The following is a 20,941-nucleotide window of genomic DNA, read 5'->3' as shown; positions in this document are numbered from 1 at the left end:
TCATCTTTTGAGAGAGAGAGACAGACAGTGCCAGTGAGCACGGGGGAGTGGTAGAGAGAGAGGGAGACACAGAATCCAAAGCAGGCTCTAGGCTCTGAGGTGTCAGCACAGAGCCTGACATGGGGCTGGAATTCACAGACTGAGAGATCTTGACCTGAGCTAAAGTTGGGTGCTTAATCGACTGAGCCACCCAGCTGTCCCTCTAATACTTTATTTCTTTGTGACTGAATTCAAATTTAGTCTTTAGTTACTTCCCTTTATACTCCTTACCTCCAATACCCGCCTCAGGTGGAGAACTTATCCTGGACATTTCCTGGTAAATTCAATTTTATCTGGTGATATTTTTCTTTTCTTTTCTTTTCTTTTCTTTTCTTTTCTTTTCTTTTCTTTTCTTTTCTTTTCTTTTCTTTTCTTTTCTTTTCTTTTCTTTTCTTTCTTTCTTTCTTTCTTTCTTTCTTTCTTTCTTTCTTTCTTTTTTCCTTTTAAATTAAAGTCGATATATATAGCTCAGTCCTAGAAAAAAATCAGAATTCTATTTCAGTCTTTCCTTTCCCTCCTCTCAGGCTCCCTTCCTCCACATTTTGGGGTATCACACAAACACTGTGCTTCATCTGTGGGAGGCAGACTTACTAACTTCACAGTAAGAAGTTTGCTAACATGACTAGGTTGGTGGGAGTAACAGGGTGGGAGAAACTCCAATATCTGGCTCACATTGACTGCCCTGCTGCAGTCAGGACTGGCCACGTAATTTAGAGGGCCCAGTGCATAATGGAGATGTGTGGCCTCTAGTTCAAAAATGATGAAGGATTTCAAGACAACAACAGCAGAGCATTAAACTGAGTGCAGGGCTCTGTGCAATTGCATGGATCACATGCTTTATAAAGCCATCTTACCTATGTTCTCTTGTCATCTCCCAGCCTGGCTTCAGGTAAAAGTAGTGGCCACAGCTCTTTCTGGGGAAGTGTCCTCCTGTCTGTCCTGCTGTCTTAGAATCCTACCATAATTCTCATAGGTGTTACAGATGCCCTGAAATGTAGCTATGCCTTTTGTCGCATCCTCTCTTTGGGTGGTGTGCTTTGAAACCCTCTGCCTTGGTAACTCTTCTAGTAGCATCTCTCCAAGATACCTTCCACCCTTGCTGGGCACTCAGCCACTTGTATATCTTATACTTAGTGGGTATCAGTCTCTATTACCCCCTTTGTATGCACACATGCTGCTCAATCTCTATCATCTGTCTGCATATCCCATGGCATGACTGATGCCAGTGGGAATCCTACTCTCAAATTGTAGTATATCAGGTTCTCCCACCTTAGATTCCTCAAACATTGTGAAGGAACTTTTTATATTTATGTTCTTCTTCAAATTATCTGGAGGAGAAGAAGAGGATAGATAGACAGGCAGATGGCATGGCTACTGTATTATCTTTTCCCTCATTTTTTTCTTCTTTCTTATTTTCAGCCATTTTTCTAATGACTGTAAACTGGGGGAGGGAGTGGGGAGTAGCAGAATCCAGCTCCATTTCTCCCAGTTTAAATGCACCTACTAATTATAATTGCCACCAAGTCTAATCGGGGTTGGCAAATTAGAGGCTAGGGGTCAAAGGTGGCCACACCCATCTGTTGATGTATTGTCTGTGGCTACAGCAGAATTGAGTAAATGCAACAGAAACCAAAAGGCCTGCAAAATCCCAAATATTTAATATTTACTTCTTTACAGTAAAAGTGGCTAACTCCTGTGCTAGACAACCACAGCTGAAAGTAAAGTGTCTGTCTCTGGTGGTAGCTATATGGGGGTGTTGAGAGGTGTTGGATGATCTCAGTAGTTAATCTGCCTCAGCTGAATACTTCCTGCATTACTACCGCTAGTAAATATTCTCACATACATACAGAGTAGAATTGGCATTATGATTTCACATATACGTAGTGGGTAGAACAAACATTATTATCCTCATTTTACAGATAGGAAAGCTACCAGTTGGAGAAGTGAGGTAGCTTATCCAGGGTTATGGAATAAGTGAATGTGGGGTTAGCACTGGGGACATGGCTTTATTGATTCCTTAGGGCTAATGACAAACATCTCCAGGAGGACTCAGCATGTTAGGAAAACACATGCTAAGGATGTTGCTGTATGAGGTCGTGGGACCCCTTAAGGTCCTCTCTGGGGTTGGGGTATGCTGAGGTAGCACGGCTGGAAGGTGGAGAAAAAGAAGTGGTTTGGGGCCATTATTCCAAAAGGTTGTGACTCATTTTCTTACATACTTCCTGCCCACACAGTGTCTGAATCTTGTGTATTATGGTAGCGTGACATTTTCTATGGGTTAGATTCCTGATGCATCATAATTAGCTAATCACAAAGTTCTATTTACTCTTTTTACCAGCCTTTGCATCCACATGGCAACCAAGCTTTATGAAGATTGGATGATTGATGTAAAATTCATAGCCTCCTCACACAGTATCAGACTGATAAGAAGCTGTAAACATCAGATAAATATCTCTGACAATTATGTGGCTTCTGTTGCATTCATAGAATGTGATTCAACAGAAATATCTTTTACTTTTTTCTTGCTTGGTGTATAAAGTAGCTGTGCTCTGTTTTCAATTTAGGCTCCCTATACTCTGATCTAGCCCAAGATGAGGGATGTTCAGGGGTAATTAGAAAAGACAGAAGTCAGGAAGAGTTCAAAACAGACACAACCCATGACTCACTACATTACAACAGATTTTAATTTGCTCTTTTATGTTAAGAAATTGTCTAGAGACTGAAAAGAAAAGGCATTTAAAGGACACCTGAATACAATTGACATATGGGCAGGCAATTAGAACACATGAAGTCATCATAGGCACACAGATGGGGTGATCCATGCAGTATTTCGTCTTCTCCCTTGGTAGCACGAAGCAGTGATGTCCAGACCACTGCATGTGTTTCTCCTCGTGGAAGTTAACCCATCTTGTTGACATTGACCAGCAGTTGTGATTTGCCTCACATGTCTTGCAAATGCAATAAAATTATTTACGAATAGTTGCTGCAGAAAGGCATTTTTTTCTAAGAGAAAACTTGTCCAGTTAGTTGGCTTACTAAAGCAATCAACTACTGAGCAAACTAGAATTTTTAAAAATTTGCCTAATTAAACAAATTTTTTTGATTCATATCCAGTCGTAAAACAATTGTCATGATCCTGGAGTCTTAGTTACTTTTTCAATTCAAAAAATTAGAAGTCAACGGTGCAAGGGCAAAGTTCCTCTTCAGCTTTGTTGAAAACCTCAAACACTGAGAAGTAGAGGCAGCATAAGGGGAGCAGTGGGGGAAGAGAATGTGGTCTTAAGAATAAGGTATGACACCAGTAGAACTTAAAGAAAAATATCCACTGGAACAGTAGGATTCTGAATTAATTATTGTTGTTTGGGACTATTTAGTGGATGTTAATACCCTGAGACTGAACTTTCAGTTCCATAACAGTGTGGCTATGGATTCATTTGTATCGCGGTAGTCCCGGTATGATGGGAAAAGCTTCTGTTCAGATTTCCCCCTGCATAAGGAGAATCCAAGCAGGCTTGCATTCTAGCTCAGGCTTTCCCAGGTACTTGGCCATGTTATTTTGGGCAAATGTCTAAATCTCTCTAAGCCTCATTTTCCTTATCTCTATAGGGGGAATAATTATAGTACCTGCTTTATGGATTGTTATCAGAATTTCATGAAATGATGCTATATATGTCAGGTAGTTAACCCAATGCTGAGATCATAATAAGCTCTTTAGTAAATGTCAGTTATTATTTCTGTGAATAGACGTAATATCTAAGAACAATTCATCAACTATAGACTGCTGAGATATAGTCTAAGGTATTTGTCTTTCTGTCTACAGATAGATCTTTTGTTAGTGGAAGGGAAATGACTGATTCTTATACTATTCTGGGGCTGGACCGTTCCAGGAGTGATGAAATGCAGGAAGGAATTCTGGTTCCAGCTAAGCAGGAGTCTGGTAATTTTCCAGAGATGTTCTCTTTGTCACATGATAAAACCATTGTTTAGCAATTTTAATTAAACTAAATAGTAACACTTTTTAGAGGCCATAGGTACTGTTAAAATGTCTGAAAAAACTGTAGGGCTCGAGTAGAAAGAATATAAGGAAAATTAACCAGAAAACCAAAGCATTGTCTTAATCACTTACATTTTAGGCCTTATTCTTTCTTGGTAATCGATGACTATGTATTATATACTATGTCTAGTAGAACAGTGACATGAGAATTACAATAATAAGTATTATAAATATAAAAATACTTAAAATGTATTTGAGGTTCAAGAATGAGTCATTAATGTTGAAAATGCCAGAAAAATGTGATGTCATTATGTCATCGTTTCTTTATAAAATAGTATATTTCTGGGGCGCCTGGGTGGCGCAGTCGGTTAAGCGTCCAACTTCAGCCAGGTCACGATCTCGCGGTCCGTGAGTTCGAGCCCCGCGTCGGGCTCTGGGCTGATGGCTCGGAGCCTGGAGCCTGTTTCCGATTCTGTGTCTCCCTCTCTCTCTGCCCCTCCCCCGTTCATGCTCTGTCTCTCTCTGTCCCAAAAATAAATAAACATTGAAAAAAAAATTAAAAAAAAAATAGTATATTTCTAGATAGTTAAATGCTTTTCTCTTTTATACAATTGACAGTACCCTTATTTCTTTTTTTTTTCTTTTTTCTTTTTTCAATGTTTATTTCTGAGAGAGAGAGAGAGAGGCAGAGACAGAGAGAGAGAGAGACAGAGAGAGAGAGATAGACACATGAACATGGGAGGGGCAGAGAGAGAGGGGAGACACAGAGAGAGGGGAGCCGAAGCAGACTCCAGGCTCTTAGATGTCAGCACAGAGCTTGATGCGGGGCTCGAACCCACAAGCCATGAGGTCATGACCTGAACCGAAGTTGGAGGCTTAACCGACTGAGTCACCCAAGCGCCTTGACAGCATCCTTATTTCTGTGAAGGAAGTGAAAAGAACAACAACAGCAAACCCCAAACTTGTTAGGATAATAGAAGTAAGTATAAAGAGGTGAACTGACAGTTGGCAAGGCAGGTCATCCTATTTTGCATTCAAAGTTTTAAAACCCTCACATTGTACATTCATTTAGACTCAAGTATCCAATTATGAAATATTTATTTCATGGCAGTTCCCTGATCTATTATTTTATTATTTTTTTTCTGGAAACTTTTTTCAGGTTTGCTTTTCTCTTCCTTGAAGGATATTAAACAGAAATCTATAAAATATTTCACCATGGTTTTAGGCTAGGGTAGAATAATATTTTGCTACAGTTATAAAATTTTCCTTGAACTTTTGATAACAACATCACTGCAATGACTCCAAGAGAATCCCCTTTCTTGAATTCTAACATTTTGTGGCATTATGTAGAAGAATTTTCAGTTGGTCTGGATATATCTGTCATAGTAGAATGAAAATACCTTACTTAAACAAAAAACCTTGGTTATTTTGAAGATTTTATGAGTATAGATAATGGGCAGTGAAAAATCATTTAACATGACTTGTTTCTAAATAGGATGAAGAAAATGAAAGAAAATCATAAAGGAAATTTAAGAGTAAACTTAGGAACACTTGTGAACAGTTTGTGTCACTAGAATGAATGATCATCTCATGAGAAATGTTTGAACATTTCACGAGTTGAGCTAGTTATAATTAGACTTAACCAAGTAAATAAGATATGCAGAGGGAGTACTCTGGCATTGGTAGAGAATAAACTAGTTGATTTGATGGGTCTTTTACATTTTAAAATTCACGTAAAACTAGAACAGATGTTTTCTTTTGCCTTTAGTTTTGGGCATTTGGGATATTGTCATTTATGTCCAACAGAAAGAACCAGGACAGTTCCATGCTAATGTTCTGGAGGCCCCACTTACAGCAAGCCTTTTGCCAGGCCACACTGTAAAAAGTAGGCTTTTCTGTAATTGTGTGCTTTCCTTTTTACTATGTACTATAATTTTTCCTTATAATTCTATAAAATAATTTAAAAATAGAAATTGTATGAATAAAATTATTGTGACATCTCACCCTATGCACTAGGTAAGTTCTTGGAAAAGTATATAGATAAAATAAAAACAGAAACAGACAGAGGCTGGATACATGAGAAGCATAGGAAATATGCCAAAACCTAATTTATACAGAAAAAAAATTCTCTTGGTGGTAGGGATGGGGAGTATTGCAGCCAAGGTTGAATCGTAACATGAAAAGACAAATCTGAAAGGAGGCAAGAGCAAGAGTGAGAAAAGGGAAGAGGAAAATTCAGGGTCAAGACTTGCAGAAGCTAATGAAGGTAGGCACTAGAATGGGTATTTCATTGCTGTAGACTTTTTTTGTTTGTTTTTTCCTTGTTCAAATGCTCTAAAAATACTTGTTACTTCAGCATAAATGGCTTAAAGTCTTTATAAACATTTTCTGATTCCTAGGATATTATTCATCTGACAGTATGCCCTGGTGATTGCCCAATATAATGGGGGGCGGGGGACGAAGAAGAGGAATGGCCATAGATAAAAGAGGAAGGTTTGAAATGATATTTGATATTTCTTTTCACACCCTAGTCAGCAAATTCCATGCAAAGTATTGCTGACTAATTACTATGAAAGGAAAAGTAAGTGTATTTCTTGAACTGTGTTAAGATAATTTACTTATTAAAAGAGGAATTTGTGCCCCAGATAACATTGATTCATGAAAAAGGTCGGGATGGTTACAAATCTGATGTGAAGTTTCAGTTTATACCTTTTACTTAGGGAGAACTTTCTTCAAAGGATGTGTACTGGGGTAAAGCAAAAGTATTTTTGGCTTCTTTCAGAAATTTTGTTGTCTATATGTCCCAAACTGGCAGCCATTCAACCAACTATTGAGAGCCTACAGCGTGCCAGATGCCTTTTCTGTTACCTACCTGATATTTCTGTAAACACAATGGGCAGGATTTGGCCAATTCTGATTAAATGTTTACTATTGTTCGGCTCCGGGGCTTTTAACACAAATGATCCCTGTTCAGACTTCACATCCTGTTTTCATAACCTGTATCCTTAATATTTAGCCAGGTTGCTTCTTGGGAAGGTTTAAAAATGATTCATCATTTCACAAGTTCTGCAGCAGTTTATGATTTTAGCAAAAGTGTTTTTGCTTAGCAAACTAATTTCAATTGCTGGTGTGAGTTTTGCATGAGTGTCTGTGGAAGATGAATGGATTTCTCCAACTCTATAATGTGAAGTGAAAAGCATTACCTTAGTAAGCATTTGAAAATTTTTCTGGATCATCTGATTTACAGGGCATTCCCTGACGCCTACAAATATGCATGTGTTTAAGAACTTGGAGGAAAGCCATATAGTGAGTAGGTATATAGAATAAGACCTGGGTTCAAATCCCAGCTCTTCTATTCACTAAGAGTAGTTGAGTGATCCAGAAAAAAGATATTTAATCTCTTTCAACCTCAGTGGCATATCTATAAAACTGAGAATAATAACACCTACCTCCCCAGGGTTTATGTGAAAGTTAATCTAAATGAAATGCCATATGTAAAATGCTTAGCACACTGTGTAGCACTTAAACATATGTGAGAGCTGTTAGAATAAGGAAGAGCATGACTGTCACTAAATGTGATACATGGAAGTCATTATTGTCTTGACATTTTCTACCTACAAAATAAAGTAGTTTAAAGTGGACATTATTGGGGTGCCTGGCTGGCTCAATTGGAAGAGCATGAAACTCTTGATCTTGGGGTCATGAGTTCAAGCCCCACATTAGGTGTAGAGATTACTAAAAAAAATAAGTAAACTTTAAAAATAAATAAGTGGGGTGCCTGGGTGGCTCAGTCGGTTAAGTGTCCGACTTCGGCTGAGGTCATGATCTCACGGTTCGTGGGTTCAAGCTCTGCATCGGGCTCTGTGCTGACAGCTCAGAGCCTGGAGCCTGCTTTGAATTCTGTGTATCCTTCTCTGTCCCTCCCCTGCTCATACTCTGTCTCACTATGTCTTTCAAAAATAAATAAATGTATAAAAATTTAAAAATAAATAAGTAAAATAAACAAAGTGAACATTATTGATGGCAGACTTGGTTATACTATTGATAGATTATGTTTTTCTCTTTCGTATATGGTGTCTACTTCCTTCCTAAAACATTTCTAGTTTTTTATCTCTGAGTGCTTTTACATTCTTGAGATAGAATAGGTGCTGACTACTGACTTTGTTGTGGAGATAGAAACAGTAGACCCTATTTGGATCACTAAGAAAGGGCTAAAATCCATGTGCACATATCAAAGGAAAAGCAATTAAAGTGAAATTTCAGTATCACAGAGGAAAAATGTTTGCTAATACAGAATTAACATCGTGGTCTAGCACGTGAGATTTTTATTTTTAATCAAAGTGAAATAATACAGAAGAGAATAGGTAACTCAAGATTTTGAGCTGATTAGAGATATAAAATAATTAGATAATTCTAAAATATGTGGTTTTTGTGTAAAAGTAGTAAGTTCTGTAACTGATTATTTCTATAATCAAAATTAATGAATATAATTCCATTAATTCTGTAAAATCTATTAATACTACAATATAATTTATTTCAAAATGTGTCAGACTGAAATTTTTTAGAAAATACTAAAGATAGTTTTAATAAGTAAAGGTCACTTTCTGTATATTTGTAAATATGGTTGAGTAAATGCATATAACATAGATAATTAGGCATTTGTCCTAATTTGGGAATACCCAAATGCTGTACATCCTACAAAAGATATAAAAAGTCCAGGGAAATAAGACACCAACACATGCTACAGTCAAATATAAATGCTGTGTATGATTAAGGCCATGTATGATAAAATCTAAAACATCACCACCTTACTTCCTGTGCTTTGGGAGCTATTGTCTGGAATTTTTTATTAATGCATCATCTAAATTGACATTGTCAAATCAATATCGGATGCACCATCCCAAAGAACCTTAAGATTTTATAGAGAAAATTATTTCAGATAAAAGGAATTCACATGTGGTATAGAGTTGTAGGGAGTCACAATTTAGTTTGGGAAGCCCATGTGTCTTAGTTATGTTGTATAGCAGGTAAAAACTTAAATTTGCAATTGTTGGGCAATTTTCCCTCTACGCTTTTAGGTTCTTGGCTGATATACTCCTATAACAAAAAGACAATAGGAAAAAAAAACAAACAGAAGTTTAGTAACATGTATACCTTTTCTATACATGGGAGAGAAAGTCTCAAGCCATCATTTTAATATGTCCTCAGCTAAAGACAAAAGAAGATTTGGGGGTGAGAGGTTACCTCCTGGGAGGTTACCAGGAAAAGCACCGTGAATAAGGGTAAAGTGTGCAGATTTAAGTCCTTACTTTCTCTACTGAGAAGATTTTCTAGGAATTTAGTCATTCTTCTCTTCTTGGTACAGAGAGGGAGACACCCTTACAAATGGAGATTTCCCTTACAAATTTAATGTTTCTTACAAAAGGGTAACTTCTATTCAGTTTTCAGAATATGTGTCTAACACACATTTCAGAAATGTGTCTAACATTTCTTAAATAATTGATATGCCAAAGAAGCGTATTTTGTTCCCCTTCAAAACTTTCTATTCATTATCTCTCTATCTTTTTTTTTTTTTTTTTTGGCTGGGAGATTAAGTCAGTCCTCTGCCCACAAACTGTGATGAAGCTAGTAGGTCTGCGCCGAAGTGCTCTGGCTTCCATTACAAAGAGACATCTATTCTTTCTTCACCAGGAAACACAAAAGATGCTCTAAAATTTCAAGAACCAATCACTGAGTGAATCAGAAAGTAGGGTGCCAGTGTTAAGAACCATTTCTTCAGTTTATATTGTTCAAATTCAGGGTGCTTTAGAAAGTTCACACACACACACACACACACACACACACACACACACACACCCCAGGGTCCATTGGTTATAAGAGTTCAGTTCAAAAAAGGAGCATGAATGTAGATTTCAAGATTTGTTGGGAGAATTGAATATGCACTATCTGAAAGGAAACATCACACTATATTTATTTTTCTATTATAAACTAGTGTTTTGAAAAGCTTTCCTTGGTTTCTTAAGTATGGTTGGGTTCATAAAGGAAATTAACTTTCAGAAAACAGGTCTCTATTTTATCTGGAATGAGTAATGAAAATCCTGCTGCTTAGCTGTTTAAGGGAAGGACTATTTATACTATGAGTTTTAAATAAGTGCATGTGCTAAGCTACTATATTTGAGGGTTTAGGCAAATTTTGTAGTACAGCCCCCTGGATATTAGAGCTCTCTTTCCTGCACTTTGAGTCCTAGGCCTTGAGTTCATTTTGTTTGTTTGTAACATACCTGTCGGTCAAGTTCTTTTGCTCAGAGACTGACAGAAAATCTGGAAAGCATTCATAATGGAAAGACCCAAATGTGCTACCCACGGGAGTAGTTACCTGCTGCTTTATCTTTTTTCTTTATTTTACCTAAAGATATTTATTTTTTTATTTTGAAATTGATCTGTTTTCTCCAATTCTTTGTGCTCTTATTCTTATTACTATAAATGGCACAAAAAAGAACAAAACAAAACAAACCCCTGATTTTGAAAAAGAGGTTATGGAAAAACAAAATTCCATATCACTAAAAACAACACCACCCTCTTCCCTTTGAATTTCCCTTTTCCTCTCTCCATTTTAAGTTCCCTCCACCCCATGTGGATTTTTCTGTACATTGTGACATCCAGCTGGTTCCTGGCAGGGTTTGATGTTTGAATTTTCTGATAGACTTAATTTAGAATCACTTTTTATTTTATTTTATTTTCCCCCAAACCACAATCTATCTATCTGTCTGTCTATCTATCTATCTATCTATCTATCTATCTATCTACTTATATATTTTTAATATATAAATCCAAGTTAGTTAACATATGGTATATTAACATCTGTTGTTGCCTGTGCCGTTAATTTTAGCCATAGAATCACTTTTTTAAAAATTCATGTTTTATTTTATAACACCTTTTGATTCAGAGAACTATTGCAAACATAATACTGAGGGTTCCAATATATCCCACACCCAGTTTTCTCTGTAGTTAACATCTTACACTAGTATGGTACATTTATTACAATTTATGAACCAATATTGATACATTATTATTTTTTGATACATTATTATTGACTAAAGCCCATGCTTTATTCATTTTCCTCAGTTTTTCTTGATAATGTCCTTTTTCTGTTCCAGAGTCCCACCTAGGGTGCCATATTGCATTTAGCTGTCATGTGTCCTTAGGTTTCTGTTGGCTGTGACAGTTTTTCAGATTTTCTCTGTGTGTGTGTATTTTTTTAAAGTAGGCTCCATACCCTATGTGGGGCTCGACTCACGACCCTATCAAGAGTTGCATGCTCTACCAACTGAGACAGCCAGGTACCCCAGACTTGCTGTGTTTTTGATGACCTTGATCGTTTTAAAGATTACTGCTCAGCAGTTTTGTAGAATGTCTTTCAGTTGGGGTCTGCCTGATGTTTTTCTCATTGACTTGGGTAATGTTTCTGGGGAGGAAGACCACAATGGTAAATTACCATTTTTATCCATCATATCAAAGATATATACTATCAATGTGACCTAGCACTCTTGATGTTGACCTTAACTGCTTGGCTTGAGATGTTTGTCAGGTTAGAATCACATTTTCACTTTTTCCTGAAGACTATCAAAGCCTTTTCCTGATGATTTTAATGACATTCATTAAAGCTATAAGGAAGCTAACTGGGACTGATCTTTTGGTTTTTACTTATTAGTGATGTTATGAAGCTGCTAAAATTTTCTAAGTAGTGGGGCGCCTGGGTGGCGCAGTCGGTTAAGCGTCCGACTTCAGCCAGGTCACGATCTCAAGGTCCGTGAGTTCGAGCCCCGCATCAGGCTCTGGGCTGATGGCTCGGAGCCTGGAGCCTGTTTCCGATTCTGTGTCTCCCTCTCTCTCTGCCCCTCCCCCGCTCATGCTCTGTCTCTCTCTGTCCCAAAAATAAATAAAAAACATTGAAAAAAAATTAAAAAAAAATTTTCTAAGTAGTTAGACAAAAATAATTTCACTGGTAGTAAAAACATCTTCTCTTTTTTCATGTGCTGTAGGTGGGAATGAGATCCCGAAACCAGGGTGGTGAAAGTTCATCCAATGGGCATCTCTCCTGCCCCAAGTCCTCTATCATCAGCAATGCTGATGATAAAAGTTTCTCAGAAGATGCAAAAAAGAAGAATAAATCAAACAGAAAGGAGGATGATGTCATGGCCTCAGGAACTGTCAAACGACACCTAAAACCATCTGGAGAAAGCGAGCGAAAGAATAAGAAATCCTTGGAGTTATCCAAAGAAGACCTTATACAGCTACTCAGTATAATGGAAGGAGAGTTGCAGGTAGAGTCAAATTTTCTCAAATATGTGTCTCTAGTTCCTAAGCTATAAAAGTGAGAGACTATGAATCCATCTCCCTCACTGGACTGTGAACTTCATAGGGAAAGGGGCTATGTTTTTCTTATTAATTTCAAAATCCCTGCCACAAGTTTGTACCAAATAAATATTTGTGGAATGAATGAATGAATGAATCAATGAATAGATGTCGATTCCAACTTCCAGCTTCTCTAGCAGCAGACAATTTCTTCATAATATGATGAACACAGGATCCTGTCCTTAGTAACCAGTGAGGTTATCTAATTTAGCCATTGACTGTGGTTGAAAACTATAGAAAATCATGATTATTAGAGGGCGGAGTTTAGATCAATGATTACTTTTGCTTTTTTCTAAAAGGCAGATTAAAAGGGAGATAAAGAGATACAGGCAAAGAGAGAAGGAGAAAGAGAGTGAAAGAAAAAGCTTTGTTTAAACCAGCCTTACTCTTTTCTCATTTTTTCGTAACTTTCAGGTTTAATTTGCTACACCGTCACAGGAGTTGAGATGCACACAAATGAGCAGAGTGTGGTATTGTGAACATGTAATATTTTCACAAAGCACTTTAAAGTCTATTATCTCATTTGATTTCAACAAAAATGTGGGTATTATTATCTATATTTTATGAGGAGGAAGTTGAGGCCCAGAAGGGTTAATGGTTTGTCCAGATCTCATCTTAGTCCTCCTGATTCTGGTCCAGTGCTCTTTCCACTGCCATCCTCACCACGCTTCTGTAGCTGCCATAAACCAGGTCCCCCTTAAATGTATGCTTTTAGGGATCCAAGAGAGAGTTGGGATTCTTTTGAGTTTCTGAGCTCTGGACAGTTGTGTTTCTGAAAATGGGGGGGAAAAACTTTTTTTTTGGAGGAGAAAATGACTTAAGAGTGAAGTTGCTGTTTTCCTTTTCGTTTTTTTTAGACTCTTAGCCTGTATGAGCCTTGAGGGGAATGCTAACAATTGCATGAGATGAAACCTTTGTTTGGTGCTATTTGCATCAGGGATATTATTTGCAACTTACCCTAAACTAGGGTGGGCTAGCCTATCTGTTCCTGTTCTCATCTGTGTGTGCACACAGATAAGGAAACCCCTGGGGAAAAGAGAAATAGAAAACATACAAAACTCAAATTTTAAACAAAGAAACAAACACAATTGAACTTATCATTTATGGGCTGAGAAAAATCACATTTACATTTCACCGGGAAAGATGAGATTTTCCAGAATACCACCATTATTAGAAATAGCTTCACCACTCCCAGAAAGATGATTGTTTTGTCTATTAACATTTATTGTGTAAGGAGGCAGAATATATTAGTCTAACTTTTTAAGCTGCCCTCAATCGACAGATATTGACCTGAGTGAAAGGTACAATAGTTGTCTTGGAAATTTTCACAATGCAATGTCATCAGCTCCCTTCTCGCCAAGCATGGTGACTTGTTTGAAGCCTGTGGCTCTTCCAGATTCTAATTTCTATAGAAGGCTGTTATAGTGGACTCTGGAAGGTATTTAAGATTCCTGTGGCTTTTATACTCATGGTGTTGCCAGATATGGTTTCAGAGCCTAAGCATGCAAAATATAAGCCCACATACCCAGAACATTAAGGAAATTAGCCAGAAGGTGCCAAAGAAATGCATTTTGCTCTCCATTTAACTTTATAAATACTGGATACTTTACCTTACATAATAGATATATTCCTGAACAGCAAGAAATAAGTAAAAAGTGTAAGATATATGTGGAGGAGGCAGTGAAAGAAAAGAGAAATGAAGGACCTGGTATTTTAAGAAATTTCATGGTGAATTCATTTGCAAAGCAAATAATCTATCCCCCTATATATTTCTATGCACACACATATATATGTAAGTGTATGTACTTGTAAATGCAGATTTTGAAATATTAGGTTTGTTTAAAATGAGAGTGTTCCTGTATTTAGAGCTGTAGATCTATGTTCTTGTAGCAGAAACCTGTCCTTTATTAGCATTGTTATGTGAGAGGGTGTGTGTGCTGTAGCTAAGAGTGGAAGGCAGTTGGCATTAGCAAATATGAGTGGGCTGGTGCAAATGTGGCAGCTGTGTGCCAGGTTTGCCAGACTAGAGATAAGAAAAAAATCTATGTAAAGTTCTGGTGCTGTGAATAGAGGCTGGGATATGCCTTGAGAGGTAAGTTACCTTCAGCTCAGGCCTCTATGCCATTCAGCTTGAACATTTAGCGAGTTGTCTTCCAGACCTTCAAAAGGCCACCCCTTACTCTCCCTTTATGGAATGGCTGGAGCTACTGTTCCAAGATTATATAAGATATTGGGGCCAATAGGCACCTTTGAGGAGTCTATTCACCTCATTTATATTAAAAATGTGAAACTGATACTCTGACAAATTATGTGACTTTCTCAAAGTTGCATAGCAATTTAGTTAACATTTGCTTATTTCCAAATTCCTTGTCTCTCAGTTCAATCTTCCTCTCATTATATTATTTACACTTGGGGATGTTCAAGGGTAAGATACAAGACCTTTATATTTATTCTTCATCCTGAGAATTTCTTTCAAGTAGCCTTCTAGTGTGAACTCCAGGGCCCAAACCATTTTTTAGGTAAGAGAAATTGAGGACGGTTTCTTTCACATCCAGGTGGTAGAGTATGATCTGAGCCTTGAAGTTTGGTGTGATCTGGATCTTGAGAAAAATGGCAAAGGCCAAGGGTGCCACATGGCCATGGTCTGGGCCCTACACAATTTTGGGAGGCTTCATATTCACTAGGAGGGCTGTGCAACAGCTTAGCCTTGGAGAGACTGGAACTATTTGTCAAAAGAAGTAGAGTGACACACAGCAAAAAGGGGCTTGTAATATTAGGGAGATAGACCAAGATCAAGTCTGCCTTTAGGAGCAGTACCTTGGAAGTGACTTGGGGACAAGGAGGAGATGGCAATTCACTCTTGTATTCATCTCTTGTATTCTCTCCATCTTGATATCCAGGGTTTTGGACATTATAAACAATTAGGTGTGTTTTCTGGTACCAGTGGTCTGCCGTCTTTGGAATCTGTTGTGTGATCTATGGGAATTTGTTTAGCCAACATTATAACAGCATGACCTTTATTGTTAGCATTGGCTCTTTGAAAAATTTGCAAGTTTGCTGTTTTCTTTGCCAGTCCAGGTATCCAGTGAACTCTTAGAGATGGAGTTGCCCTTTTCAGGGATTTTGGCATTTTAAGGAGTCTTATCTAGAACCGGTGATGCCATGACCCATGTTTTGGAGAGGTACATCTTCCAGGCTTTTCAAGCCACACCTTAGCAGATGCAAGCCTGTCATTTCAGCACAATAGCTGGCCAATATTGCCTGCATAGAAGTAGCTGGGAATGGTTTCCATTATTATTCTTCTCTCACTGACTACTTCCAATAACAAGTACTTTCTAATAAATTGGAACATTTTTACTCTCTGGGTGAAAAACTGGTTACATATTTTCCAGACTAAACTGAAAATAATGAAATAGTATACCCAGGCTATCACTTGGGCACTATGATTAATTTCCCCTTGTATTTGTCCAAAAACAGCACTTTAAAGAAGCCAGTTGAATTGGCTGTACTAAAAACGACAAAAGTTCAAAGGAAATGCTACTCACATCAAAAAGCCATAACACAGAAAACTTTGGCAGAAGGTTATTCTTGTAAAATGCTTCAAAAATAGGATACTAATTAAATCTTTTCTTGATGCAAAAAACATTTAGCTATTTTATATAGTAAATTTCCTTGATGTATCCACTTGAATACACTTTAGAAAAACAACCTCTGAAAAGTTTTCATCATTTTTCCCTTTGTTCTTATAGTTAGTTCTCTTTTACCTATGCAAAAGGAGGCTCGGAGAAATCTAGATAGCACAACTAGATAATGCACCACCATTCCATTTGGCTTTGGTGTTTGCCAGGCTGAGTCAAGAGACAGAATCATCTGCACTTTGAAAAATCTACCTTTGTCCCATGTGACTGGCAGAAGAAGGTGTTATATTTCAAATATACTTACAAAATAAAGAATATGCCTGTGAATTACTAGAAGTTTTCTCTATTCTCTCCTTTTGGAGTTCCTAATCATTTTCTTTAATATTGTTGATTAGTTTTTCTTTACCTTTCTACCACCTACTGGAGATGAGCCCTGTACCTGTTCTTCTTTATTACTAAGAGAGTTCATTTATTCTTAGGGCATCAGTTCATTAATTCTAAATTGATTTTACAATATTTAAGAAATATTACTGTTCTAGAGATCTGAGTAATGCAAAGATGATGAATAATAATATGTGAAGCTAAAATATGATGAGCTCCTACTATGTGCCAAGCATGGTTTTAGGCACTGGGTACTATAGCCGTCATGGAGAAAGAGCTCCTGACCTGGTAGTATAAATGAGAATATGTAGCAATGAACATTCTATAGGATAATTACAATGAAAATTATAGGAGTACAAAGGAGCTAAAGAAAATCTCAGGAGATGAATGAAAGCTTTGCTAAAGAATTGGACCATGAAGAATTGGTAGGCTTGGACAGGTAGAGATGAGTAGGGACCAACATGAACAAATTCAAACACAGAATGGGCAGGAAAGTATGGGTTATGTTCATCAGTAAATTGTCTTCCTTCAGTGGAGAAGTGTTTGGTGGAGGTAAAATTACACCTGAATTTGTATACTATAAATAAGACATCTGAATAAAAACAATAGAAGGATGGGGCACCTGGGTGGTTCAGTCAGTTGAGCATCCAACTTCAGCTCAGGTAATGATCTTGTGGTTCATGAGTTCAACCCTACATCTGGCTTGCTACTATCAACTTGGAGCCTGCTTTGGATCCTCTGTCCAACCCCCATCCCCTGCCTTTCCCCCATATGATCTCTCTCTCTCTTTCTCTCTCTCTCTCTCTCTCTCTCTCTCTCTCTCTCTCTCTCTCTCTCTCTCTCTTTCTCTCTCTCTCAAAAATAAATAAACATTAAAAAACCCAGTCAGAAGGAGTGAGGATCCCAGGAAAGTGGAGTGATGTGGAAGTCAAGGGAGTCAATGTTAAAGAAGAGAGAGATTATGTCAGTCAAATCAGCAGAAAATTCAGTTGTATATGACTGAAGGGTGTTCTTTGGGTTTGTGGATCTGGAGATTATAGGGAGCATTTGCCAGAGCAGTTTTAGTGAGTTTAAATCTATTTTCAGTGGTTTGAGAAATGAAGAGAAGTTAAACAAATAGAATAACATGTTCTGTTGAAAATCTAAGAATTTAGAAAATCTTTTGTTTTTATTTTTGGTAACAGTTCATCAGAATTTTGTGGGGGTTTTTTTGGACATAGTCAAAAAAGTGAAATCCCCCCCCCCTTTTTTTGGCATACCTGTAAATTATTTATCTGACACAGAGTAAGCCCTTAGTGTGTATTGTTGACCTCCTGCTTTGAAATCACTATGTTGCTTTTCTCTACTTTCAGCTTTAAGTGAAACATAAGGTTATTAAAAAGTAGGGGAGGCTAGAACAGTATGAATGCCAAGTCTTATGGGGGAGTATTATAGAATCCCAAAGTTTTGGTAGTTGATCTTATTAGTGTTGACTTTGGGTCTCAGTTTACTGTCTGTATAAGACATATACTTCCTCCTTTCTGGAGTTGTTGTGATTACTATACTCAGTGAATATAGATGTTCATGAGTGGATAACTTTGGATAAGAAAGTAGAAGAAAGACAGGATAGTAGCTAGTGGGAAACTCAGATCAGTGGAGGGTTTCTAATGATGAAAGAGAGTATGTGTTAACGGGTTAAAGGATATTAAGACCAGAAAGGAGCGAGGTCAATGAAAGAGGAAAGAAAAAGGATTTTTGATGAAGCAGAGTCTTGGAGGAAGCAGGCGGGAGGGAATAAAAGGTATGGTTTGGGTGTTGATCTTGGGTTTGCCTTTGAAAAAGAGGGACTACCTTTATCTTCTGTGACAGAGGGAGGAGAAAGAATGAATGGGGATGAAGATAATGTTTGTAGTGGAGGGGTGAGCAATTGAGGGAGCTCTCCTGAAAGCCTCAACTTTCTCAGCAAAGAAAAGACAAAGTTATGTTCTGCTGAAAATGGGGAGAGCTGGGCCAAGTGGCAGTCTCAAGGATAATTACAGAAATGCCGAATCACTGCTAAGGGGAATGTTAGAGGAAGGTGATTGTGGACAGATAGGAGCATTGATAGGTGAAGTTTAGGATTTAGGCAGCAGAATCCACGTGTTTGCAGTGGCATTTGTTTTAATGTTTATTTTTGAGAGAGGGAGAGACAGAGAGAGAGAGAGAGAGAGAGAGAGAGAGAGAGAGAGAATGAGCAGGGGAGGGGCAAGGAGAGAGGGAGACAGAGAATCCAAAGCAGGCTCCACACCACCAGTGCAAAGCCCGACATGGGACTCGAACCCATGAACCATGAGATCATGACCTAAGCCGAAATCAGATGCTTAACCAACTGAACCACCCAGGCTCCCCCACTGGTTTGTTTAGAAGCTGGAGTGTAAAAGGAGAGATATATTTTATAGCACTGGATCTAGGGTTGCAGTCATCTGAGTAGGTATAGTGGAAAGAAAAAGGTAGAAGAAAGTAATATGTGTTGGTGAGACGGTGCCCAGCAAGGAAGAGATAAGGGGAGGAACGAGCTTGGGAGGCCAAGCATGAGAGGGCTGGAAAGACATGAAGTTGGGCCATTTGCACTTAAGTTTTCTGTGTTGTGCAGTGTTACCTAACGTATGGGCCTGGGAGTGGAAGTGTAGGCAATCAGAACTCATGAGACAAGGAATAGTAGAGTTAGGACATTAGCTAAATCTCCCCCATGAATGTTGAAATCTCCAAGGCTGATGGTAGGATTTGGGATGAAGAACATGTCTGTATCACAATAAATACAGAGAGTTGGGGGCTGAGTGTCAGCATATAGCTGCTGCCAACTTACATTTTCTCAAGTGTTTCTCTGATCATGTCATTCTGTTGCTTAGGAATTTACAAGAGGTCTCTAGACTCTTTCAGATTTATGTCTGCATTGCTCAGACTGGCCTACAGAAGCTATTTATTAAGTGACTCCCCCTTAGCTATTGCCATTCATTTTTGATATTCCCTAACATGACCATTCCTATCCAATCAGGCAGTCTCTACATTCTTCCCCAACCTGACATATACACATGCACAGAGAATCTCAAATATTATCCCCATCCCAGTGTTTTTTTTTCCCTTATGTTTCTTTACATTTCTCCTACCTTGAGAGTACTTACAAGACAAATATTGGGGCTCTTTAGGAAGATTCAGTATATGTATTTGTCCTTGTTCCATCCATACCTCCCTCATGTACTAGTCAATATGTCTTTTCTCTCTTTTTTTTTTTAATAAAGACTTTATTTTTTAAGAGCAGTTTTAGGATCACAGCAAAATTGAGAGGAAGGTACAGAGATTTCCCATATACCCTCTACCCCCATACGTGTACAGTCTCACCATTATCAACATCCCTCACCAGAGTGGTACATTTGTTATAACTGATGAACCTACATTGACATATCATTTTCACCCAAAATCCATAGTTTACATTAGGGTTCACTCTTGGTGTTGTGTGTTCTATGGGTTTGGACAAATGTGTGCTGACACGTACCCACTATTGTAGTATTATATAGATTATTTTCACTGCCCTAAAAATCCTCTGTGGTCTGCCTATTCATTCCTCCTCCAACCCCCCACCATATTTCTTTCAGGGACCACCACAGGCTTATCTCCTTTGTCTTTTTCCTGTCCTGAAATCTCACGTTATTCTGGTATAAGCGTAAATCATAGCATCCCATAAATACACATGCCCTGAGTGTTTTATGTATTTACTTATCTCTATTGTCTGAAATAACTTGAGAGAAAGTGTTGTGTCTCTGCTTCTTCTGTATGCCTCATTATACCTAGAAAAGGGCTAGGCATATCATTGGTTAGTTTATTGGTAAGTGCTAATTAATCTTGGAATGTCTTAATACCTATACCTTAATACCTATGAGGCAGCCATAAGATTAATTTTTTTAATGTCTAAAAAAGACTTTGAACTATATAGAGAAAGTATAAGTATCACAGTATAAATAATGCTATTGAATTAAGAGGAATGGTCCCAAATATTTACAATTTAAATCCTACTACAATACTATGATTCTGCTTTTCTGTCATCTTTAACAAGAGATGTCATAACTCCATTGGGGATGGTGATAACCAGTTCAGATGGAATTACCTAGTGCCACCAAGCACAATAGGTTTATCCTACGGGGGTACCATTTATCACTTTTTTCTTTGGAGATGGCTTTTTTTTTCCTAAGTGAGCTCCATTTGTCACATGGTAAGGCCTTCTGTGGAATCTCTGTGCCTCTAAAGAATGAGGCTTTTAGTTACTCTGCATGGCTTTTTAAATTGATGACTCACCTGCACTTAATACACTCCATCTTTAGAATCTTAGGCTGAGGTCACCCTGAGCGAGGCTGCCCAGTGAAACCTCACACCACCAAAATGGTCAGCATGCTGAGAATGGTATGTCTTTGCTAAGTTTAGGAGGCAGCAAAGAAGACAGGTTGCTTTCTGATTAAAATCA

At 37.9% G+C, this 20,941-nt stretch overlaps 1 protein-coding gene across 5 annotated transcripts in view; it reads left to right on the top strand.

Moving 5' to 3' along the window:
• The window catches only part of FILIP1 (filamin A interacting protein 1), a 273,424-nt gene that overhangs the window by 152,300 nt on the left and 100,183 nt on the right, over nt 1-20,941 (top strand). For all 5 annotated transcript variants that reach the window (XM_006931852.5, XM_003986317.6, XM_023254144.2 and 2 more), the window contains one exon: nt 12,076-12,357. In XM_006931852.5, the coding sequence (XP_006931914.2) occupies nt 12,082-12,357 (276 nt within the window). In that variant the 5' untranslated portion in view covers nt 12,076-12,081. The remainder of the gene's footprint in view (nt 1-12,075; nt 12,358-20,941) is intronic.

This window comes from Felis catus, chromosome B2 (genome assembly GCF_018350175.1).
Source record: "Felis catus isolate Fca126 chromosome B2, F.catus_Fca126_mat1.0, whole genome shotgun sequence".
In the NCBI taxonomy this organism is placed as follows: Eukaryota; Metazoa; Chordata; class Mammalia; order Carnivora; family Felidae; genus Felis; species Felis catus.
Note: the sequence above shows the minus strand (reverse complement) of the source record. Positions and strands in the feature narration are given on the sequence as shown.